This window comes from Rhineura floridana, chromosome 8, assembly GCF_030035675.1.
Source record: "Rhineura floridana isolate rRhiFlo1 chromosome 8, rRhiFlo1.hap2, whole genome shotgun sequence".
Taxonomy (NCBI): domain Eukaryota; kingdom Metazoa; phylum Chordata; class Lepidosauria; order Squamata; family Rhineuridae; genus Rhineura; species Rhineura floridana.
Genome location: NC_084487.1, coordinates 108,942,066 through 108,967,182, shown reverse-complemented (window position 1 = coordinate 108,967,182; position 25,117 = coordinate 108,942,066). Strand labels below are relative to the sequence as shown.

At 40.2% G+C, this 25,117-nt stretch overlaps 2 protein-coding genes across 4 annotated transcripts in view; one reads left to right on the top strand and one right to left on the bottom strand.

The window, feature by feature from the left end:
• DLD (dihydrolipoamide dehydrogenase) overlaps positions 1-9,358 on the top strand; it is a 33,059-nt gene extending 23,701 nt beyond the window's left edge. The window contains exons 12-15 of one of the 3 annotated variants that reach the window (XR_009764482.1): positions 4,451-4,588; positions 5,912-6,001; positions 6,121-6,808; positions 9,089-9,358. Coding sequence is in view for 1 of the 3 variants with exons in the window: in XM_061640350.1 (XP_061496334.1) it covers positions 4,451-4,588; positions 5,912-6,001; positions 6,121-6,186 (294 nt within the window). In the remaining 2 variants the exon portion in view is untranslated. Of the gene's footprint in view, positions 1-4,450; positions 4,589-5,911; positions 6,002-6,120; positions 6,918-6,959 lie in introns of those variants that run through there. The other 2 variants (XR_009764483.1, XM_061640350.1) reach the window with 2 other exon arrangements.
• Positions 8,472-25,117, bottom strand: part of LAMB1 (laminin subunit beta 1) — an 87,942-nt gene continuing 71,296 nt past the window's right edge. The window contains exons 26-34 of the mRNA XM_061640349.1: positions 21,408-21,592; positions 20,748-20,989; positions 16,127-16,330; positions 15,597-15,741; positions 12,738-12,945; positions 12,357-12,498; positions 9,823-9,999; positions 9,481-9,640; positions 8,472-9,218 (exon numbers count right to left, since the gene is read on the bottom strand). Coding sequence (XP_061496333.1) covers positions 9,085-9,218; positions 9,481-9,640; positions 9,823-9,999; positions 12,357-12,498; positions 12,738-12,945; positions 15,597-15,741; positions 16,127-16,330; positions 20,748-20,989; positions 21,408-21,592 — 1,597 coding nt within the window. The 3' untranslated portion in view covers positions 8,472-9,084. The remainder of the gene's footprint in view (positions 9,219-9,480; positions 9,641-9,822; positions 10,000-12,356; positions 12,499-12,737; positions 12,946-15,596; positions 15,742-16,126; positions 16,331-20,747; positions 20,990-21,407; positions 21,593-25,117) is intronic.

Genomic DNA, 25,117 nt, shown 5'->3' with positions numbered 1-25,117 from the left:
AAAAAAAAATGGGTCGGGGGAGCCAGGTGATAGGCCCCCATAAATAAACTACTGTTGAAAACTACTGAGAACACCATGGAAGCTGAGCTTTGCTGCTGCAGTTCTGAATGTAAAATATTTTAACACCAGTAGGTGGCATATGTGTCTTTCAGGTGATCTTAAGTGTTCCTGCCTTTTATCCAAAAGCTGACATGTAAATATGCTGCAATTAGTTCCAATTGGTTGTGTTATTGATTTTATTGATGTTTTACCAACCTATTTTTTTTAATTCATTTTTATTCAAATTTTTCAAAGACAAAACAAAACAAACAAAACAAATTAATAACTATTACAATAAAAACTATTGACTTCCGATTTGTCGTAGATTAGCTATAGGTCTATGATATATAACAAACCTGTCTCTTAATAAAAATATACACTCACTTCCTCCAGTGTTTATCTTGATTGGTATCAAATCTCATTAACATCATTTTATTCTTTCCCAAAAAAGTCAAAGAGAAGTTACTAATCCTTGAGATATATATCCATCAATTTTTCTCCAAATAAACATGTCAATTAATCTATCTCATCAGGTCTACTAAGTCCAATAATTTCAATAGCTCTTCTCCCATTATCAATATTGATTCCATCTTCCATCTTCCATTTTTGCACACCAAATAATCTTGCTGTCATAATGATTCCATCTTCCGTCTTTGCACACCCAATAATCTTGCTGCCATTGTCATATAATAAGAGTCTGATAGGAATTTCTTTCATCACAAATATTTTGTTGCCATCAATTCTGAATGTGTTACTGAAATGTTGTTGTAAAGTTGTGTCTCTGTTCCTCTTTTTTACAGAATGCACCAGCACATCTCTTATGAGTTTTTCCATTGTCACATATCTGGAATTAATTCTATACGCTTTCTCTATTTCAAGTTCCATCAAATCCTTCCAATCCAGGAATTTTTTCGAGCCATTAATATATTTATCTCTAATCTCTTCACCAATTCCTTCAGGGACAGCACTAGATTCCAAATAGCAATATTTGTTTATAGGATCCATCATAGCCAAAAAATCCAAATCTTTTTCCAGGTCCATATTTAATAAATCTATTCCAATCTCCAAGTCTTGAGCCTTCTCTATGATCTTTCTTTCATCTTCTTTTTCTTGTCTAATTATAGAATCCTGAATTTCTTTCATTTCCTGTCTTATTTTGCCAATTTCAATTTTCATCTCTTGCCTAGTCTGTCCCAGCACCTGTTTCGTTAGCTTGATCTCATTCATTATTTTCTGAAACATATTTAGAGAGAGAAACCCTTCCTGAACATCCAGGGTCTCAGTGACCTTCTTGATTGTCATTCTTGAAACCAAAAGAACAAAACCCCTTCCAATATAGTCACTGTACTCAAGCAAAGAACAGTTTGTTTCTTTTTCCAGTCACCAATGAGTTAATTTTGCAAGCCAGATGACATCACCCTCTAGACAGCACGAATGGCCTTATCTCTTACATGTCCAAAACAAATTTAGTTCACAGCGTCCAAATGGCTAGTAGCATAAAGAATAAGCAGATTCGCCAAGAAAAAAAAAAGTAGACCAGAAAAATAGTCCCAGACATATAATACACAAATGTCAAATAAATCAGATGTTCTCTTCTAATTAGCAGCCTCTCATCCGTTTATATCTTTAAAATGCTCAATTCCATGCCAGCTTTTTGCAATAAAAACAAAGATAGGCTATTTCGATTTTCTTCCTCCTTAATTCCGTATGTAAAAAAGAAAGTTATAACTCACCCAGGGCTTCTTTGTTGCTAACTCTTTGACAAATCTCTTTTACAATAACGATAACAAAATGATTATAATTGACAGGAGGATGCTTGCCTGTTAATTTCCGTTTTTCTTCAAAGAAAAAAAAAAGGCTCACTTGATCAGTTAGAGCCTGTTGGTAATCCCTGGTTCCGTTCCACGTTGCTGGCTGCCTTCCTTCATAGGCAGTTCCAATGAATTCCAGTCCAGCAAACAAAAACGAAGCTTTCTGTGGATAATCTCTTCGTTTCTCCCTTACCAGGGAGAAAGTTTTTTCCAGTCAAAAAAAAATCTGACTAGTTTTATAACTGAAAAAGCTTCCTCTGAGACAGGAGCTCGTCCCAAAGGCTGCACAGGCGGAGCGATTCCTCCTGGGAAGTCGATGATTTACCAACCTATTTTTATGTGGGGGGTTGTGTTTGTGTTTGTATATGTAAGCGTAATACTTACAAAAGGGGGAGCTTTGGTGACCCATGCGGAGAAAGAGGACACTTGTTAGGGCACAGGAGCCAGGCAGCAGCCCTCCAAGAGTGAGATTTGGCTTGAGAAGGGACTCATGGGGGAAGGGGGAGCTCTGGGGACCGGGGGGCAAGGGAGCTTTAGTGAGCGGGGGGGGCGGCCCAAGTATGTGTATATATTATACAGCCAAGATAGTGGCTGTATACTATAGCCAGCATGGATTTTTCACATTCTGCAATGTTAAATTGAAAATACCCGCCATGCCATTCTGTTACTTCCCATGAGCTCATTTCAAAATGAAATCTCACAAAACCTATAATCCTGAACTCAGAAACACTTGCTTAACAACCCTCAAAGTTTTTGTGGTAATACACAAAGCAGTCAGAGAATCGAGAGTTCAAAGTGTGAAAAAAAAATCATACCTCTGTTGGACTTTTTTCTGTCAATAGTCTCATAATTTGTTGAAATGAATTAAAAATCAGCCATGTTCACAGAATATCTGTGATCCTATTACTGACCTTGGCCCATACTCTTACCTTTATCTTCTGCAGTTTAAAAGTTTAAAAAATGCATGGCTGATTTTCAATTAATTTAAGAATTTTAACATTGAAGTCTATTATAAAGTCGGGCATGCTCAGTAAGAACCAATTGTCAGTGCTCGAAAAGCCAGACTCACAGCTGATGGACTTGCCTAATCAGGGGGCCACACTTACACCAGACCTTTATTTCACTTTAGACAGTCAAGGCTTCCTCCAAAGAATCCTGGCAAGTGTAGTTTGTGACTCCTATTCCCCTGACAGATGTCCAGTGGCCAGAGTGAGCCCACTTCTGGGGATTGTAGCTCTCTTAGGGGAATAGGGCCTCTTCTAGCAACTTTCAGTACCCTTTGCAAACTACACTTCCCAGGATTCTTTGGGGGAAGCCATGACTATCTAAAGGTCTGGTGTGGATGTTACCAAATTCTTCCAAGCTACACAGGAAGTGGATTGGACTGTAAAAGACCAACCCAAATTGTGTTTGCAATTTTACAAATTTGTAGGACAGTACAATATATCGGAGAAGAGGTCAGGTCTCTGTTCCCCCGGTGCATTCACTATAGCTGCCCAATTTCCCTGCTTTTTAAAGTTTAATAGAAATATCTGTTGGCTATAGGTATGTTCCTAAATTGCAAGGGTTTTTTTGCCTATTAGTGAGTTATTGTATAATAGTTGTTAATTGCTTTGAGCGGTGGAAAAGCAGATTACAAATTTGAGAAACAAACACGTATTGGTCAGTTGACGCTTCTAAAACAGGCTGCAGCAACCTGCTCTTTAGGGTTCATAGTGTGTTCCTACTGACCACAGATAAAAGATCAATAGATATTGTGCATGACAAGGGAAGCCGTGTGATAGATAGCAGATATGTTTTGTATGAATAGGCAGTTTAAGTACTTCCGTTGTACACCCAGCTTTTCAGCAAGTAATTTTTACATATTATTGGTGGGATTTGTCTCTGGGAAAAAACATACCTCTTCTCTTGGCTGAGTTTTTAGGGCCAAACAAAACATGAAGGCAGTGAATTTGTGGCATTTTTTGAACACACTTTATCCACAGTCATGTAGAAAGAGGTCCAGAGTTGGGGGTCCAATTTATGAGGAAAAGGGATGCGAGGACATAAAGAGTTAAACCTGCAGTGTACTTCCCTTTCCCCAAGTGCTTTTCTCTTAGCCAGGGTTGCTTCTGCTACTGGATCCTCAACTGAAAGAAAACTGCAGGAAGGTGAAGAGTTCTGGACTCCTCACCTGTGTGCCCCTTTTGGTCCTTAAATCAAATGCCCAGCCTTCACTCCACTTTCTAAGTAATTGCAGAAATACCTCCACATGGATTTCTAAGCGTTGTGTCTTCTTTGGACCACACTAAAGTGTGAACTGTGGGCTGCACCACAGGTGAGGACTCTATGACCAAATGCTCCTCCATACAAAACATTCCTTGGAAATTATATGTTGAGGAGATGGCCAGAATCTCCTCCTTGAAATCTAGTTTTCTACATGTAGGGAATGTTTTTATATGGAGTAGCATGTGAGCCCCCCCCCCCAAAAAAAACAACCCTTGGCTCATACATGGGCCTTACTAAACCTTTGCCTACATGCATTCAAAGAAGTCCTACCTCATTTTTTCCAGGTGCAAAAGACAATTTCCAGCAATGGTTAATAGTTCTTTACTTTTTAGGGGATAGAATACAAAGTTGGCAAGTTTCCTTTTGCTGCTAACAGCAGAGCTAAGACAAATGCTGACACGGACGGCTTGGTGAAGATGCTAAGTCACAAGTCAACAGACAGGATGCTGGGAGCTCATATTCTAGGCGCAGTGAGTGTCTGATGGAAGTCCTCTTGTAATCCTGCAGAATCTTGAATATCTTTGCTTCTGATGATTAGGTGTTCATAACATGCAGCCATGTATACTGCTGACATCTAAATGTTTGCTGGTTGCTTCTAAGAATTAAAACAATATTTTTATATCCCTAAGACTATTATGTTTATCACAGGTCCTTAACTTTGCCCTTTAGCCGGTTGTTGTTCTTCTTATATGGCTCTTAATGTTCTATTTATCCTTTCCTGATAGAATTTATGAAGATAATGTTAGAATGACATAACAAATGGTGCATTCCTAGGCAATTACAATAAACACATGCCTTTTTGCATAACTTAATTCATTGCAGAATTTGAGTCTGTTGGGTGTACTGAAGCGTCTAAGTTCCCAAAGGTGGTGTGCCATTACTATGTTCTTAGGGTAGCTGAGAAGTGTAGAACAGTTAACTTAGCTGCAGTTATACAGTATGTTGTATGATTTTGCTCTTAATCCATGCTTCACAGTGTTAGATTTTAAAGTCATGGGATTAGCTAGTGGAATGTAACTCTTAAAAAAAAAACAAGAAAAAAAACACCAGAACATGAAAAAGGGGTCATCATGTGGTCTACATTTAGGACTCTCAGAGTGCAGTGAAAAAAGCACAGAATTTGGTCTTAAGCACAAACCTAAACATTCTGAGAATACTGGCTTTCATGTTTTTTTAAAAGCAAGTTTCTCGTCCTTATGGCTGTGAAGATATTTTTGAAGGTGTGCAAGCAAGGCCTCCAAACCCAGGGGTAGCACAACTGAATTTCCGGTGGTCAAAAGTAGTGCCTCAGTGTCCTGAACAACTCATTATTAGTAGAAGCAATGAGATAGATGAACTGATTAAATGATCAAAAGTTTTTAAAGTGTCTGCAATTAATCAGACTACAGATTTATTTATTTTTATGTGCTATTGCATAGAAAAAAAAGAGGCAGGCGTCATCTTAGAAGAGGCATTCCTCATTTTCTTTCTCAAGATGGCTGCTAATGCAATATACACATGTATCATCTATAAAGCATGCTTTCCTCTTCGGAACAGTTTTCAGTTCATATGAAAATTTGATTAATCAGTACTTGTATAGTTTATGATTTCATTGAGTGACATCCTTAAACCCTCTGCTAAGTATCTATATATTTGCATAACTTAAGCTAACATAATTCAGATTTCTGTGGCACCAAATTTTGATACATTCTTTTAAAGGCACAGAAGACATGGAGCCCTATTTACAGTTCTCTGAAGGTGTACTCTAATTTTACCTCTTACATTTATTACTATCATCATCATTTCTTCTTCAGGGTGCTGGGGAAATGATTAATGAAGCTGCTCTTGCAATGGAGTATGGAGCATCCTGTGAAGACGTTGCCAGAGTTTGCCATGCACATCCAGTAAGTTGGTGTGAATGGTCTGGCAGTTTTGTCTTTATGTGGCTTAAAGATCCAGATAATTGCATTTTTAAAATTTTCTTATAATTATCTTCCTAATTACTTTCTTTTTTTCTCAACAGACTGTATCTGAAGCCTTCAGGGAAGCCAATCTAGCAGCGTCATTTGGCAAAGCGATCAATTTCTAAAGCAAAAGGATATCTATAATGTACAAAGCCTATTTTCCTGTGAAAATTGACTGAAGGTTTTGTGGAAAGCTGGGACTTTTGAATACAACTAGGACTTAACTAAGTGAACTTTTCTTTACAACATCAGTGAATTTAAACAAATGGGAGTGGGGAAATCACCCAACAGCTGTATAATAAACAAGTTTGCATTACTGCTTGTTAGGACAGTCTAGGTTTTCAGAAGACAAGCTACAGCAATACAGCTTAAGGTTGTACAGTCCCATCATGTACTTGGGCAAAATATAATTTCTGGTATTATCCAGTGTTGCTGTTCTGTCATTGCTGAGGAACTGATATTGTAAGATCATGATACTTAAAATATGCCACTGTCACCTTTACACAATGCTATTGTGGTAATTTAAGTGAAAAGGATAGTAGGTTTCATCACATTTTTAACTAAGGCTAGACTTTTTCCCAGCTGTTTTCCTTGATACATGACAAATACATAAAACTAGTTTTGCTCTCTATAAAGAGCCATTTACATCAAGGAATTTTTATAAAATGGAAAAACATGTTTTATTGAAACTTTCTGAAAGAAGATCAAGTTGTTTTGGAGAAGCGAAAATTGGATGGAAATTAATTGGTAAGAACCTTGTTTTGCTCAGTTTCATTTGATAAGCCTCTTGGTTGCAAAATATGTCACTTTGGATGGATGAATAGTTTGGATAAAGATGGAATTTGAATTCTCCCAAGATATGTTGGTTACAGTTATATTTTCTTATCTCCTGATGTAGTGTTTTGCACCAAAGTTTGTAGAGATCTTCAGCTACTTGGTCTCTCTCTTTCTCCCCCGCCACCCATGTTTTCAACAAGATTTGTACCTAAGGAATGGAAGGCAAAGGCGAGAATTAACTTTTATTTGTTCATATCTTAGTATAGATGCAGAATTCTCATGGGAGAGATTGCCTCAGGACTGTGTGATGATGCTTGGTATTGAGAAATTAGGATCATGAAATGCTAAGTAGAAAGCCAACACCTTTTCAAGCCTTCCTGATTTAAATAGAATGATTACTTTAAAAAACCCTACCATGACAATCCCAGTTTGTTTTCTTGTCACCTGTCACTATGTGATATACTAGGAGTAAGATACTACTTGGAAATGCATTAAAATGGCATGTATGAGTGGAAGGAAAATAGCACTAGCACTATTCTGCAAATGGAATAGGTTATTCAAAACTATTGCATAAGCAGACCAACTTCTTTGGAGTTATTAGCACTCTAGTGGCAGACTCCTGTGAGTTTCCATTCATTCGCACAGCTGAATACAGCTCATGGAATCCAAGGTGCATTTTCCTTGCTTCTCTCCCTATGCCAGTGCTTCACAAAACTGATCTCATGACATACACACCCCTTATGGTGGAGGATCACTGTTTTTTGTCTCCAGATTTGTAGAAAAAGTATCTGTAGCACACCCCTAAGATATAGATTACATAATGAGCAGAATACCAGGTCATTTAAATGGTGGAATGCTTAACACTTCCTTTCTTAGAAATAGGGGAAGAATTGTGTGTATAGAACCTGTTTTATGATCTGTAACTGGCAGATACTAGTCGATCTAGAGGGAATGAGGTATTTGTTTCTATCCAATCTGAATGCTAGTTTTTTTAATAGATGTTTTTCATATGCCCATCTGCATGTGCACAGGTCAGAGAACTTTAATATAGCCTTTGAGATTGCTGCTAAGGTAGTTTGAGTTGTTAATCTGTGTCACTACTCCTCTGGCTTTGAGCATTATTGTCTGAAATGTGCAACCACAACCATAGATTTCCCTCCACAATACTTTCTTCATGTTACTTGTGCACACACATTGCATGGTCTTGCTGAGACTTGCTCAAAAGCACCTTAATGGCTCAGGCAGACAAGATTTTCTAGGCTGTGCCAATAAAAGAACCTGCGAAAGTAAGAGGGGGCAAAGGGCAAAAGTGAGGGAGATGAGAAACAGAAAAGGCTTGAATACCAGGATTTGCTTCTCAGGTGGCTCTGGGTTGAAGATTTATCCGATTCTTTATTATTTCTAGATTATTTATTCTTTTCAATTTTCAAAATTAAAATTGGAGATGGAAACATGGGCAAAAGCACAGTAAATGCTGAAAGGTTTTCTTTGATTAGTAAAATGAATCTTTTTACCAAATGGGGCAAGGTTGAAGCCGTGCCCACTAGTTATAACACTGAAAGTTAGAAGAAACTTAACCAATTGTCTTAAGGGTTCGTGTTCCTCTTCTGTAAACTAATTCAGACACCTCAACTAATGTTAAAAGGGTATTTTATTTTCTGTTTTCCAAAGAATACAAGTACAAAGTATCAAAACTAATTATTGCAGGTAAAATTGGAAACTACTAACTGCTCCAGGAGAACTTAAACAAGTACCTGACATAGTAATAGTCAAAACATGATGAAAGAAGTTACAATCTCTCTCTCTTTGTTCCAGGTGTCCTTTCCCCTCACGCTGCAAATTTTTGGCCCTCTGTGGCTTTATTATATGGACTAGGAATTTAGCTTTCCTAACATCAGCTGACATAGTGGAGGGAGGTTTGGAGCTGGGTTCATAAATTCTTAAGTAGACCTCTTTAAATTGAAATTTACTTGTTTTAAAATCCCTTCTTTTGAAGCCAATATTTTATTAGAGTACTTAAAGGGTTAATTAACATTGGTTAAATGAATCATATACTTTGTTACAAAAGTAGTGTTTATTTTATATAGCAAAAGAAAAATTCTTTGGTTTCAAGGATATTAAAGCTGGTATTTAGTCAGGTTACCAGGCCTTAAAGTGTGAAAAGAATGTATATTGGTTTAAGACTTGTCTTCCTTTATCTTAGGATTTACATGTCTTTTTTTTTTGCTCCCTCTTCCAATCATTCACTAGCATGTGCTGTAAACAGCAACTTTTTGGCTGATGGCCTGCAAGAGACTACGGACTGTTTCTTCTAGCTGCGCCACTTGCTTGGCTTTGTCTTCTAGAACTCTTTGATTCTTCTCATATGCGTTCTCCAATTCTGCAAGGAAAAGAGACATAAGAATTGGGATTATTCTAATGGGGGCCGATGTAAAGATGAAAATCGAAGGAAATTAAATCTTGTATTAGTGGTATGGCTTTACCAAATGTGGAGGCTTCCAATAAAAAAAGAGAAACAGCTGTTTTTTATGATGATTTACGTCATAGTGCTGTAGAAATGGGTTTAGGAGGAGGCCAAGAGTGTTCAGCTGTAATTAAGAATGTACGACAGTTTTTAAAGAACTGCCCTTTTATGTCTTTACCCTTGAGCTGTTGAAGCTTGCTGTTTGCTTGTTCTAGCAATGTTTTAGCTTCATTCTGTAGCGCCTCTGCTTTCTTCCTGGCAGCCGCAGACTCTCCTGTTTTCTTGGCAATTAAGCTTTCTACTGTTTTGTACTTGTTATCCACATTGTTATCTAGCACCTGCAGTGTGAGATTGAGACAAAAGGTGGCAGTCTTACTCAGCATACAGAAATTGCCTTCAATGCTTTGACATCCTTACCTTTTAACTATGGCCTTAGAGCAAGGAAGTACTGAGCAAAGACCACACACACACACATCTTGGGCAGAGTGCACAGAAGTGGGTATCTCCAACTTCAACTTACCATCTTAATATCAGTAGTACTTTGATTCACAGTAGCAACCATTTGTTCAGTTGTTCTGATATCCTCTGTGTTCGTAGCAGTCTTTTGTCTAAGTACTTCCACGTTCTTCTCTAGTTCAGCAATGCGCAGAGTAGCGTTGTTCAGAGTTTCTTCCGAAGCTGCAGTTTCGGATTCAATCTAACAGGTTGAAAATGAGAATAGCATACACAAATTTCTTTAAAAACAGTAGTAGTATTTTAACAGATAAGCTTGGACAGCTTATGCTCTCAAAGCGTTGGCCAAATTTTAAATCTGTAGGATAAACTTGTGCTTCTCTTCCTCTTTTTCCTAGCCTTTATCATCAATTGCATGCGGTGATACTTCTGTCCCTTTCCTTTCAAATGACATGGGATGTTGGTACTGTATGGCTGACACATTTTTCTCTGGCTCAGTGGGAGGAGGAACCTGCAGTCTTGATGTAAAAGTAAGGGATTAGCCATGGAAGGAAAGAGTATCCTGCTCATTAATTGTTTGGGTCTTCTATACAGTACACTTGTATGGCACATCACCTAAAATAAATCCCTTTCCCCTAAATTTAAGAGTACAGCAATACATGATGTGTCATTCTATGGTATCTCTGAATGTATCTTGTTGCACACCAGATGGCATAAACAGTGGAAGTGCCACCATACAAATGGTGTTGATGGAGCATGAAGGAACATAGGACGCAACCTTACAGAGTCGGGCCATTGCTCCATCTGGTTCAGTATGGTCTACACTGACTGGCAGGGGCTCTCCGGTTTCAGGCAGGGTTCTCTCACACCTTTACCTGGAGATGCTGGGGACTGAACCTGGGATCTTCTGCAGGTGCTCTACCATTAAGGTAGGGTTCCTCCATTACAATGTATGAAGTAAGCACTTTCATCCTATTGATTTCAATCACTGTGGCTATGTTTTGGTGCACTGAATTGTGAGAAAAGCAGCAGTGGCTTCATGGAACAAGGTGCAAACGGTAGCTTTCTGTCTTGTAAACCCATGCCCCAAATCAGTTCGGCACTAACAGTTCCTTCAGCCTTTGTCTGCTAATTATTAAATCCAGTTTACCAAGAAAAAGTGCCTATGATTTGAGCAAAGATGTGGCTACCAATCTGCCACATCACTGAAAGAATCTTGGTGCTGACCAGGTACTATGTGTAACTGTATCAAGACGGGGCATGCAGACTTCATGCTTGCAGGAGCTACAACTTTTTTTAATTACAATCCCAAGGTCCATCAACCAGATCCTGGTGCAAAAGATCTGCACTTAGAATTAAAAAAATTCTGAGACCAGGAATTTATTTTCGCTACCAGAACAGAGCTCACCAGTCCTTCCATGCAAAAATCCACTCCTGGTTACACCGCACTTTCTTCATTTCAGCTATATAATTTGGGGACCGGGAAGAGTAATCTTGTTGCTGCCGGTGTTAAATAATTGGGACGCAGAAATCCTTGCTGATCTTCTGCAAACCACTCAGAGATCCACCTTCTGCCCATCCTTGATATTAAGAACTGAAGGCTGGTGAATAGGGTTGCAATTTTATCTGCAATCTACCATATTTATCCGCTGTTGGAAAAACAGAGCTGCACTTTGGATTCTGCCAGGATACTGACTGTCCTACTCCCAGCAAATTCTTGCCTAAATTGACAGCTATGATCTACAACCTGATATAAGGGGAATACTGAAACTATGCTTTTGAGACCATCATGGTGGGGGGTAAAGGCTGAATTGTATTCTAATTCAGAGAAGTGCTGGCATAGTTCAACTAATATACCAAATTGGTTTCCAGAATTTTCTGGGAATATTTTCCATTGATTTTGACCCTGTGATTGCCTTGTCTATCTCTAGACTTGAGCGCTAAACCAGATCACTGACAGAATAGTCCTTTGGTACCCTTTCCCATTGCCTCTGGTATACAGGGAAAGTGAGATTGTTGAGACAGCAAGACAAACAACCTGAACACAAGCAAGTGATGCTTGTGCTACCATATCTGACTGGGCACAGTGGCCATTTGGGGGCCAATACACTAGCAATGAAGGTTTTCTTCCACATTTGTGCAAAGCTGTTCCAGGCGGTGAATCTCCTGTTTTTGTTTTCTCCATTTCTTTCATTTTCTAGACAAGCCTAGATATATTAAAACTCTGCTTTAAATAACATAACTTTTATAATAATTTATAATAATAATAAACTTTTATAATTAGTTATAATAATAACTAATAAGATAGATTATCACACAGAGATAAACTACCTTCCAGTACTGGCAATCCATTATGACGTTGGTGTTACGAGAATTGTTTGCAGTTGATGTGACTTGTGTGGCATGGTTAGGGCAGAACAGAATGTGGTTTTGCACATAAAGGGGAAGCAAGGGCAAATGACAGGAGAAGGTGCAATTGGTTCTTCATCCTTTTTTGCCCTCTGGCATTATGTAGTAAAGGGGAACTGCCTGGCAGCATCTATGGGCATAACTCGCTGCCTTAGTGACTGCTTCCAAAACATTTAGGTAATCAAAACTCACAGAGGTAAGCAGGTCTTGTGTTCCTTGTATGTCTTTATCTGCTAGTTTGATGGCCTTTTCAGCTGCACCTTGGGCTTTTTCAGCTTCTTCCAGAGCTTCTTTCACCATGTCTGCAGTAACTTTAACATCTGTTGCACTTTTACTATGAATGGAAATCAATAGCAACAAAATAATAAAGCTAAATAGGTGCTTTTTTCTATTTCAAAGAACATGCAACAGGCTAAACTTTATTTTCAGTTTCTTAACATGTTCACTAAATACTGTATTCTTTTCCTATATATTGTATCCCCTTTGAAGCACAAATAACAATCTCTGTTAGGATTCTGCTGATGTAAAAGACAGCCTGCTTAAGGGGAGGGGGAGGGAGTCATCACTTGGTACCTGGCTTCTTTAGCTTCATCTAACAGCATTTTTGCCCTTGCTATATCTCCAGCACTCTGCTGTAGGACAGTCTCAACGTCAGAAAGGCTCTGCACCCGATCACGAATATTGTCTGCCAGTGTTTGTAACTGCTCAGGTGTGCTAGGCATCTCCATGTTGAGCACTTCATTAGCAACTGCCTCAATGCTGTCCAGATCAGCACTATCTTCTGTTGAAATGGCAAACAAACAATGAGTAAGACAACCGAAGATGGCTAGCTCTCTTCTGTTTTATTCTGTATAGAGACAACAAATGATAGTCCAACACAATATGCAAGAAACAGAAACCAGATGGCACCTGCTTTTTTTTTAAGGGAGAAATTTTCACTCTTCAGATTAGAAGAATTTTAGCTTTGATGAATTTCTAAGATGTCATAGGAATCTTGCATCTGATCATGTGGCTCAGTATTTGGAAGAAAGGCTTGCCATATGGCAATGGCAGGTGAAACTAATACCAAAAATAAATGTGGCAATCTGGTCTCAGGCATATTGTGAATTCTAATCACCAATCATCTCATAACAAAGATAAGCTTGCTCTATTGTTAACACAGCCACTTTATTCTTTATATAAGAGAAGTAATTATCCAGGTTATTTCCATCTCACATTCAACTTACTTCAACCTCTGATCAATTGACATGTCATAGTTTTATGTAAACTAAAGTGGCTGTGTTCCTTCTCTAACATGGGTGAAGGCAGTGTGTGTGTATAAATCAGAGTTTTCCAAGTGCCAGATAAACATCCTGTTTCTGCATATACATTTTGCACTAGTAAAAGTTGGTATCTTTTAAGTGCTGCATAGTCATTTTCTCTCCTGTACAGTAACAATGCTACATAATGGCATAAAAAGGAGAGAATGCAAGTTAATCAGGCTGGCGAGATGAGCTGAAGCAGTCATATAAGCTGTTCTGGGCCAGCAATCTTGGATGCTGTCAAAAGTGAGCATTTCAACCTGTTCACAGCATTTTCGATTATTCCTATTTGTTACCCTAAGTTAATCTTTGTGGGTGGATTCATGTATGTACTCTGTAAACAAAGTACTTTCCTCCCAGAAAAACCTAAATACTTTTATCCAGCTGGTATTAGCAGTTTCTCAGAACACAAAGTACCGTTAATAAAGCCACTTCAGCACTATCTGTACATATCACAGAATGGGAGGAAAGCAATACTTCACATTGCTCCGTCTTTTCCTGTCTTGAGAGGATGTTCAGATCAAATGTATATTGTAATGCATTAAGAGACAGTGAAATGGTGTGATAGTAGTGAAATCACTGGCAGCAATTACCTGGCAGAGAAAAGTGGGTTAGACATAAAGATATTGGTGTTTAAAAAGGAGTTAAGGTACACATATGAAACACAAAATAGAAACATTTAATACACATATATTGTTAATCCAACATAAAATCAGTACTAAAATTCTACATGTGGTATTGAATCAATGCCCATATAAGGTGAAATACAACAAACAGAATACAGCTATAAAATTCTGCAGATGTAATGAATCAATGCTTGTGCAAGATGAGACACAAAGTACAGCCAAGCGACTTTCGACAAAGAGTCTTCTTCAGTGACCTTGTGACTATAAAGGGTAAAATAAACATGTTTAGACATTAATTACTAACGGTGAGTGTCTCTGGATTTTTAAAAAAACCAAACAAGGCTACTGAAGAAGACTTTGTTGAAATGCGTTTGGCTGCACTTCGCTTTTGTATCGCATCTTGCATAAGCATTGATTTATTACATCTGCAGAATTTTATGGCTCTGTTCTGTGTTTTGTATTTCACCTTATATGGGCATTGATTCAATACTACATGTAAAATTCTAGTAGTAATATTATGTTGGTTTAACAATATATGTGTATTTATTTATTATTATTTTGTATTTCATATGTGCACCCTAACTCCTCTTTGAGCATTGTGTGTGTTTTTTGTTAAGGTAGACTTTAACTTTCCAGTCCTTGATAAAGCTATTGATTACGGCTGGCTAAAGCTGGCAGGAGAGGTCTAATGACAGGAGATAGAAGGGCCAGGAGCAGGCCTGTACAGCAGCCAGGAAAACATAGGAGCCTAGGAAAGGAGAGAGGGACGACGTACTAGGGCATGGACTCAAGGAATGATACACTAAGGAGAGACAATAGCTAGGAAACAAATTGGTGAGGAAACTGAAGTATATATGTTGAGTTGAAATAACCCGTCCAATCTTTGGCTGCAGGATTCTAATAAAATCTAACCCCTTATTAGTATACAAAGCTAGTGTGGTGTAGTGGTAAGAGGGTTGGACTAAGACCTCGGTTCAAATTCCTATTTAGCCATGAAACTGACAGGGTGACCTTGGGATAGTCACTGTCTCTCAGCCTAACCTACCTCACAGGCTTGTGAGGATAACTTGGGGAGGGGAGCTCCTTGCTGGAAAGGTGAGATATATAAATGTAAGCACAAACAAATAATTTGGGACCCAAGCACCCGACACAGTGCCTTCTCTAGTACTGCCCGTCCTGTCTATTAAGATCTGCTAGGGATGCCCTGTGTCTTATTCTGAATTAAACTCGTGCTACACAGGTGATGATGCGAGACAGGACATTTTTGTTGGTGGCCCCCAATTATGGAACTACTTCCCAAATGACATGGTTCTCCTCCCCCACATACAATTGAGACACAAGGTGGAATGTAATCAACCTTCTTTCTGATTTTTGTGTGTGCTGTATTGTTAGCCACTCTGTGCTCCCATTTAGAGGAAGGATTTGAAGTGCTAGGTCAAGAAGAGGAAGTGGTTATTCACAAGAGAGCCATAGCAGCGGCTCAACCAAATTAGAACAATCCTTACTCATCAGAAATTCCCTGATCTGCTTAATCAGATTCCTCAGATCCTTGTTGCTACGGTCTACTTGTTCTTTCGTAGCATTGGTTTTTAGCAGAACCTCTTGTGCATTCTGTTTTGCTTCATCCGCTCTCTGTTTTGCTTCTGAGACCTAAGTGAAATAAATGGGCCACTATTTACAATTTCTAACAAAACCAGTTTAATTTAAAAAAAACTGTCCAGAAAAAGGTACTGAGAAAGCATTGGCATTGAAGTTGTGTGCAAAAGATTCATAAAAGCCAGAGAACACTCCTAAAACAATGTACATACACATGATAGTCTTTTAAACAGCCCAAGCTAATGCATGAAGTACACATGGGAATCTCCATTTAAGCCAGATCTTGTCTATGAGGGTACTCATCAGGATCATGCAATTGGAAAGAATAAATTATTTAGGCAAAATGTTTTGTTTGCTATTGTCTAAACTTGTACAATCTGCTGATTACACTTTTTTCATTCTAATCATTAGTATTTGAACTAACTTAAAAAAGAATTACCATTTTGGAGAGCTGTTCAACTTCTGCCAAAGCGCTGAGTACGTCTCTGTCAAAATCCATAGCCTTCTGCCAGGTATTGTGAGCCACAGTAACCAATCCATCACAGCCTGGCCCCCCGCATTTCTTTTTTCCATCTTCAGTGCGGCAGCTCAGGCCACCACATTCTGAATCAGCACAGGAAGCTCCAAGCGGTGTTCCACATGTCTGCAGCAGACAGGATCAGACAGAGGAATAAGTCGGGGGTTATCACTCTTTCAAAACACGACCAAGAGCCACCTCCTTAAAACACTAACAGCCCGGAGCAGCCTGCGTCTCCTTGCAGTTGGAACTTTGCATTCTGTAGGGAGCTCTAGAAACAGCGAAGGCTATTAGAAAATGTTTACTTCTCCCCACCTCTCCGAGCTACTAGCAAATAAATGCATCAAATATCCCCACAGTGGTGTGTAATCTTTTCCCAAGGAGCCACGGAGAGCAGAGAATAATCTTTGTAACACAGCTTTACAATGAGTTATTTTTTTGCTACAGCACTGCTGAAAGTGCATTCCCACCACCACCTTTTGCAGTGGCTGGAGGAGGAAAACGTTTATAGTGATAGATGAAATTCTACTTTCGCAGTGGACAGAGTGGTCTTACCTTTTTTAAAATACAAGGTAATGTGGTTTCCTTTTTCTCTCCCTTAAACATAAAAAAAATATATATTTACTGTTGCTTCAAACGGCAGCTCAGGTAGCTGCAGCCACCCAACAGTGTTCTTGGAGAGAGAATGTGCCTGGAAAACGATGCTATGGGAGAAAAAAAGATGGCTGCCCCATCCCAGGGTAAAATCAGATGAGATCAAGAAATGCATGAGTGAGATTCTGTCTGTTTGAACTTTAAAAAAAAATGGTCGGCGGTATCCTAATCTGGATTGGAATTACAGCATGTGTGTGTGTGTGGGGGGTTTACTTTCCCCTATCTTTGACAAAAATCAGCTCCAACTATTTGGTTCAAAAGGAAAAACTATGGACACATATACAGTGCCTTGCAAAAGTAATCAGACCCTTGACCAATGCTCTCATATTACTGAATTACAAATGGTACATTGTAATTTCATTCTGTATGATATTTTATTTTGAAACACTGACACTCAAAATCAATTATTGTAAGGTGACGGTTTTATGTTGGAAGATGTTTGTAAGAAACAAAACTCTGAAACATATTGCTTGCAACCCCCACGTATTAATATTTGGTAAAGCCACCTTTCACTACGATAACAGCTTGAAGTCTTTTGGGGTAGGTATGTACCAGCCGGAGGGATTTTGACCCATTCTTCTCAGCAGATTCGCTCCAGCTCATGCAGGTTGGTTGGATGTCGCTTGTGGACTATAATTTTCAAATAGCATCACAGATTCTCAATGGGATTGAGATCAGGACTTTAACTGGGCCACTGTAGGACATTCATCTTTTTGTTCTTGAGCCACTCCAGTGTTGCTTTGGCTTGTGCTTGGGATCATTGTCCTGCTGAAAAGTGAATTTCCTCCCAAGCTTCAGTTTTTTAGTGGACTGAAACAAATTCTCTTGCAGTATGTCCCTGTATTTTGCTCCATCCAGCCTTCCTTCAATTTTAACAAGATGCCCAATCCCTGCTGATAAGCATGTCCACAGTGTCATGCTGCCACCACCATACTCCACGGTAGGGATGGTGTGTCTTGAGGCATGGGCAGTATTAGGCTTGTGCCACACATTGCACTTTGAGTTTTGGCCAAAAAGCTCTACCGTGGTCTCATCTGACCATAAAACCTTTTCCCACATTGCAGCTGGGGCTCTCATGCTTTCTGGCAAGCTCCAGATGTGCTTTCAGATGGTACTTTTTGAGCAACGGCTTCTTTCTTGCCACCCTCCTACATACGGGCCAGTGTCATGCAGAGCTCTTGATATGGTTGACTGGTGCACCATTACTCCACTCCCAGCCACTGAACTCTGTAGCTCCTTCAAAGTAATTGTTAGCCTCTCTGTGGCTTCTCTCACAAGTCTCCTTGCTCGAGTGCTGAGTTTTGAGGGACAGCCTTTTCTTGGCAGTGCCTGAGTGGTGTGATGTAGCTTCCACTTCCTGATTATTGATCCAACTGTGCGCATTGGGATATCCAAACACTTGGATATTATTTTGTACCTTTTTCCTAATTATGCATTTGTATTACATTCTCTCACTTCTGTAGAATGCTCTTTGGTCTTCTTTCCTTCAGATCCACAGCTGGACCAATGATCCTTCAACTGTGGGGGTTTTATCCTGACAATGTGACAGAAACTTTAATGGTTCACAGGTGGAGGCCATTTGTAAGGTAACTGCATCCTCGATAGGGCAATTGCTTTCATCTGTATAAACTGGGAGCTTCCACATGCAAGCAATGAATGAATGAATGAGTTTTTTATGTTTCTTACAAACATTTCCCAACATAAAACCAATGTCGCCTTACAATAATTGATTTTGAGTGTCAGTGTTTCAAAATAAAATATCATACAGAATGAAATTACAATGTACCATTTGTAATTCAGTAATATGAGAGCATTGGTCAGGGGTCTGATTACTTTTGCAAGGCACTATAATTTTCCTCCGGGTGGGGATTTGGGGGGGGGAATAGTGAACGGGGAAAGGGTTAACCTTGAAAGTAGTTTTAAAAAAACAAATATAATGATGCATTTCTTCTCCATTTGACCCCTAGTTGGGCAATCTTGATTTAGGTTGGGCATTAGTCACCAGAGCAATGCTAGATTACACCAAAAAACTGTTTCCAAAGTGACCAAGCAGTTGCCTAAGGGAAGGCCACAAGTAGGACATGAATGCAACAGCACCTTCCTGCTCCTGTGCCTGAGCAACTGGTATTCAGTGGCATGCTGCCTCTGATCCTGAAGACAGTATTATCCATTATGATGAGTAGGCATTGATAGCCTTATCCTCCATGAATATGTCCCTTTTAAACCCAGCTATAATGGTGGCCATCATCACATCTTGTAGAAGTGAATTCCATAGTTTAAATCAGTTCCCAACCTTTATGAGTATGGGATCCCCTCTAACCTCAAAAAAATTCACAATCCCCCCACATGTTAATTGTTGCGCCTCCTGTTGCTGCTACTCAGGCCATCACCATGATTTGCAGGCTGGCAGAGAAACAGAGGCAGGAGAGAGAGAGGAATCCACCTAGCAGGAAGGTAAAGCTCAATAAATACATAATACATTTAAACACATGGTTCACACAAGCCTATAGGCAAAATCAAAATAGGAGCAAACTTGGGTGCTGGGGGTGGGAGTAGCTGAATGCAAATGGGCAGAGAGGTAAGAAAAAGCAGTCATGCGAAGGGAGGGGGCAAGGTTAGAGGGAGGTGTGTTGAGTTGTGGATGGGGGAGAGGTTCAGTAGGTCAAAAGAGGGCAGCAAGTAAGAGCAGCTGGAAGAGTAAAGAGGAGCAGCCATGGGTGTGGGATGGAGGGCACTCAGGACATGAGGGGGGAGGGAGGAATGGAGTCAAGTGGTCTGTGTGTCCATTTTAGGTCCTTTCTTGGAGTGACCTGTGGTGGCAGTGAAATTTCAAAGCAAATGCACATGGTCCCAACTCTTTTTTCTCTCACTCCCCCCCCCTCCAAAGGGAGGCTGTCCTTACACCAAAGGGAGGCTGTCCCACAGGAGTAGCAATGGGCTCAGTTTCTGCAATAATTGGATTTGCCATTGGATTATTATTTCTGATATTCTCTATCAGAAGGAGCTGGGAATGAAAGTTGCTTGCACTTGCTCAGTTCGTTTCAGCTGTCCTGAAGACTTTTTGTAAAAAATAATTCCTCTCTTGGCTCTTCATGGCCCCCCAGGATGACTTCCCGGTCCCTCTGGAGGGCATGGATCCCAGGTTGGGTACCGCTGGTTTACAGGTTACCAATCTCTTAAGCTTGCCTCTCCCCCCTGATTTTCTCAAAAAGAGCAGCGAAAGTCTCTACTTCACCTAGGTTTGGACATGCTGCTATCTTGCCATATACAGTGCATGGTATTAACTATTCCTTATCAAGAACGCGCCTGAGACTGTAACCCAAAGGTCTCATTGAAAGCACAGGATCCATCTATTTTAAAAACTCTGCTTTCTTCCATTCATAACCAAATGGGCCAAAGCAGTACTCCTCCTAGTCTTTTTTGTTCCATGAAGCAGTTGCCCAGTTAGACTCTCTTCTCATTTATGTACACAGAACCCATCTCTTGTTGAGCAAGAGGGATGTTATGCTTTGTTGTGTAAGGTTTTAATTCGCAAGGAAAGCCTACATCAAGCTTCCCACTTCAGACCTCTCCCCTCCAATGTATGGGAGGATGGTACCAGGGACTTCACATGGGGATACCCCCCAGAATAGCCCCACTCTCTCCCTCGTACAATTCTAATTGCATTAAGGTGAATGCCTAAATAAAGCTTTCATTTTCTGTGTGACTGCCTCATTTGTACTGTCTGTAAAAGATTATATTTCCCTCAGTGATCCATTGCAATCTGCCTATTGTAGCAGACACTATCCCATTTACATGTAACATATCCTACTTCACTCCTGTCTTTCAGCTCCTCTTGTTTTATCACCATCTCTGATCCTTTTCTGTAGGATCATCAAAGCCTGTGTACCTTCTCAGCCACTTCTGCAAGATCCAGACTTTGCAGCTTGCCTGCAAGTTCATCCAAGAGGCGTGACTGCTCTTCTTGCTTAGCCTTGAACTTGGCCTCCGTCTCATTGATCAAGCTTTCCACCTCTAAGCGCATTTCAGCTGACTGCTCTACTACACTCCCAGGAAGAAGAGTTGAGGCATTGGCTCTCCTTTCTGCATGCAAGGACATCTGGAAATATTTGCTGATGCTGTCCAAGGCTCCTGCAAAAATCCAATGAGATAACTATTGAGTACGTAGGCTGGTCTCATTTGAAATTGTAAAATGAGGAGCAGCCTCCAGTCATACAATACAGTGGTCTTTCATACTAATGTAATCCCATTGGAAGTCAACAGATCAAGATGTTCCCAGCATTGTCCTTCAAGAAAATGAAAGGCATGGTGAAGCAATAGTTAAGCACATTTAAATCCCATTTATTTCATTGGGAGAATTAAGCACAAACTTAAATTTGTTCCTTTGAAATCAATGGGAATTAAAAGTGCTTGATTTTGGTTGGATTTTTCTCTTATTAAAAATAAATTGAACTTATTTATTTAGGGTCCCCCCTTTTTTATATAAAAAGCAAAATATACACATATAAAGGTAAAACAACCCCACCAAAACCCACATAAAACCACTGACCTCGAACATCAGAGATTTTTATAAATTCCAGTTGTTCTGCAAGTTCTTTCACAACATTGTCTAAGCTCTTTGCATCTGCCTCTAAGGCATTCAGTTGAGTGTTTGTGCTATTGCTTCCTGCTGCCACCTTGGACACTTTTTCTTCAACTTCAGCTATCTTCTCTGTAACATCTGCTGTTAACTTCCTGTGAACCAAACAGAACTGACATTTATTGTAACACAACAAAAACCTATTGGCCTTGACTTAAAAAGATTTCCCCCCAAATGATAGGTTAATTCCTTCCTTTTCATTCCAACAATGTGATTGATAACGTTGTCACAACTTTCTTACCTAAAATACTGGTTTATCAGAAGATACCAATTTTTTTTTTGGAAAAAATCAACATTTTATAAACACAAAGCACCAAAGAGTTCAGAGAACAGCTGTTTTGTGTGAGATTTAACTCGATGTGGATTCCAAAAGTCTTGTGTAACATGCTTGAACTTTGCCAGCTGCATAGGTCAGAGCATTGACTCTTAGAATCCATACATAATTTGTTTCATATTGCACATAGTTACCAAATGGGTTGTTAAAAATTATTTTTACAGAGTCTGGGACAAACCAGTTCTGAGGGAGGGGAAACTGCACAGCAGATTATTTTCAAGACTCTGCAAATTATATGATAAAATAGAAATCACAGAGTTGGCTGAGCTGCAGATTTACAAGTTTAATGCAGATTGGGGCTCACCAGAATGTATATAAACTATGTTTGAGCGTAGGGGCCAAACCTGGAGAATCAGTCCTTGGGCATGCACATTATTTGCATGGGGTCAGCCCCCAAACAAATGAAATGAAATATTAATGTATTTCCAAAGATATCCTGCTAAAATGGAAATATCTCCTTAACCCTACAAGAGCTCCCTTCTTCCAGCATTTGTACTTTTTCTGTACTCTTCATTGAATGTGCATACAGTGCAGGCCTGGTGTCAAGTCAAGCACTGGCATGAGGGTCCAGGAGCTCACAGGGGCCTAACACCACTGGGCCTGGTCAGCTTCTCCCACCTTTGTTGCTGTGGGAGCCCACCGGCACTGCTACCTCCTTCTCAGTGCTCACCCATCCCTTCAGTAGGTGGAGGCTTAGGTGCCCTTCCACAGTCACTGCCGCCAGAAGCATGCCACGGCTACAGTGTCAGCGAGGCAAAGTTTTCTGCACGATGCAGGTCTGACATGCTTCTGGCAGCAGTGGCTGCAGAAGGGCTTGCAACAGAACACTCAGAGCCTCCAGCTGCTGAAGGGATGGGCAAGCACTGAGGAGGAGGAGGTGATGGTTGTGGTGCTGACTGGCCCATGCAGCAATGAAGAAGGGTGGTGGGAGGAGATAAGCAGGCCTGGTGCTAGTGAGGGCCCCACTGTGCCTGAGGGCCCCCAGAAACCTGGAACCAGCACTGATGGGGTGGGAGGCAGAACCCACTGTCTCTGGCCCCTACAGGTATTCAACATAACTGGGTGTGCAAAGGCTCTGTAGGAGGATTTGGGGTTAGAGTGCCATGTTGGTTATGTTCTACTTCCAGTGTCCAAGGCACTATGCCTTTGCATACCAGTTGCTGGGAATCAAAGGCAGGGAGAGTTCTGTTGCATTCAGGTCCTACTTCCAGGCTTCCTATAGGCAGCTGGTTGGCCGCTGTGAGGACAGGACACTGGAACAGATGGGCCTTTGGCCTGATCTAGTAGGGCTCTTCCTAGGGTGGGACCAGCAAGTGCAAGTGGACATGATCACACTCCCCAATCTGCACACATTCAACATAATATCTAATCAGACATTCTGAATATAGAGACCCTGCCTAGCTTTCAGGGAGACCCCTACACTAGACACAGCATAACCTTCAACTAGGTTTATAAGACCAACTAGCAGACAGTCACTTATAACATTACAGAACTCACATTATAGAAGTGCTTTGTTCCAGCCTCAGGTTGCTGATATCAGAAACCTGAGGCAGGCCCAGAAATAAGAACTTGCCTTCCCTCCATCATGCATCATTTGAGACTTATTTGCTCTGCAAATGAAAGGTGCATGTAGAAAATGAGCATCCGAATGCTGATGTTTATTTTCGCTTTAAAAACTCAGCAAGAGCTTAGCAGGGAAAGGACACCGAACAGGTTCTTTTAAAGGTGTGTATATATTAATGAGTTGTTGGATCATGACAATTGTTTTGCATTTGTATTTTTAAGGGTCTTTTGAATATTTTCTTGGGGGGGGGTCATAGAACAGTAGAGTTGGAAGGGGCCCACAAGGCCATTGAGTCCAACCCCCTGTTGAATGCAGGAATCCAACTTAAAGCATACCCGATAGGTGGCTGTTGGGATTTCTCTATGAGTGTTGTAAAACTGTGTAACTGAAAGATAAAAAAGATCAATAGTATGATCTACTACTGGGCAAAGCAAAATGCCCAAACAAAGTGGGTAACAAAACAAAATAAAACACACACAAGTCCACACTGATAATACTTGGAAATTGTTGTTTCACGCAGGATAATCCATATAGGATTTGTTTATAATTTGGTAGCCCTTGGAGAATAACAGCAGTGCCAGATCCAAAGGCATTGCAAGCCATGTCAAGCAACACTTAGGCAAGACTGTGGTGTGGTAGGTTGCCAAGCCTAAGATTTTGAAACTGCAGCTCCCTCTCTTTTGAAATCCACATAAAGCGCAACAAGTCTTCACAGTGAATAAAGTACAAACCAGGGTGGGTATATAAATTACGTCAAGACACCTTTAACAGTATTTTATTCAGAAACGATCACTTGCAGTGCTCCTGGTAAATCCTGGGTTTTCCTGGAAGCTTATCAGGAATTCCTTAAAGAAAATATCAGTAATGGAGTCCATTTGAATACTGGGAATTAATAAATCCTTAGAGACAATACAAACCACTGTTCTGAGGAAGATCTTCTGTATACCAAAATTGTACAAAAAGTTAGTAATCGTGAATAAGCCTTTTGGAGGCAGTTTGCCTATCACTGTGGATCTTCTTCTGCAGCATGCTACAGTGTATGTTCTAGGCCACAATTGCTGTTCAAAATGGGAACACAGTAAGAGCCCCACCCCGAAAATGTGTGTTTATGTGCGGCTCTACATTGGGGTTCTGTGGCAGACACTGGAAAAGTCTCCTTGAGTGACTGAAGACTGAAAACCACCTTTCCAGAACACGGCAATATTTCACTATACCAATCAATTATAACAAAGCTTTCATCTTAACTTTAACTTCGTAGATCAGTATGATAACATCAGATAAACCACAGTTTCATGTTTTGTTTTTTAAAAATAGAAATCAAAATACATAAATCAATGTATTGTTGGTCCCCAGTGAACAACACAGACCCTCCATGGCGCAGAGTGGTAAGCGGCGGTAACACAGCCGAAGCTCTGCTCACGGCCGGAGTTCGATTCCAACGGAAGGAGGAAGTCGAATCTCTGGTAAAAGGGGTCGAGGTCCACTCAGCCTTCCATCCATCCGTGGTCGGTAAAATGAGTACCTAGCATATACTGGGGGGTAAAGAAAGGCCGGGGAAGGAACTGGCAATCCCACCCCATATATACGGTCTGCCTAGTAAACATTGCAAGACGTCACCCTAAGAGTCGGAAACGACTCGCACTACAAGTGCGGGGACACCTTTACCTTTACCTTTAGTGAACAACACCTGGTTCGTGTGTTAGGTGGCTCTCAAACCATCAC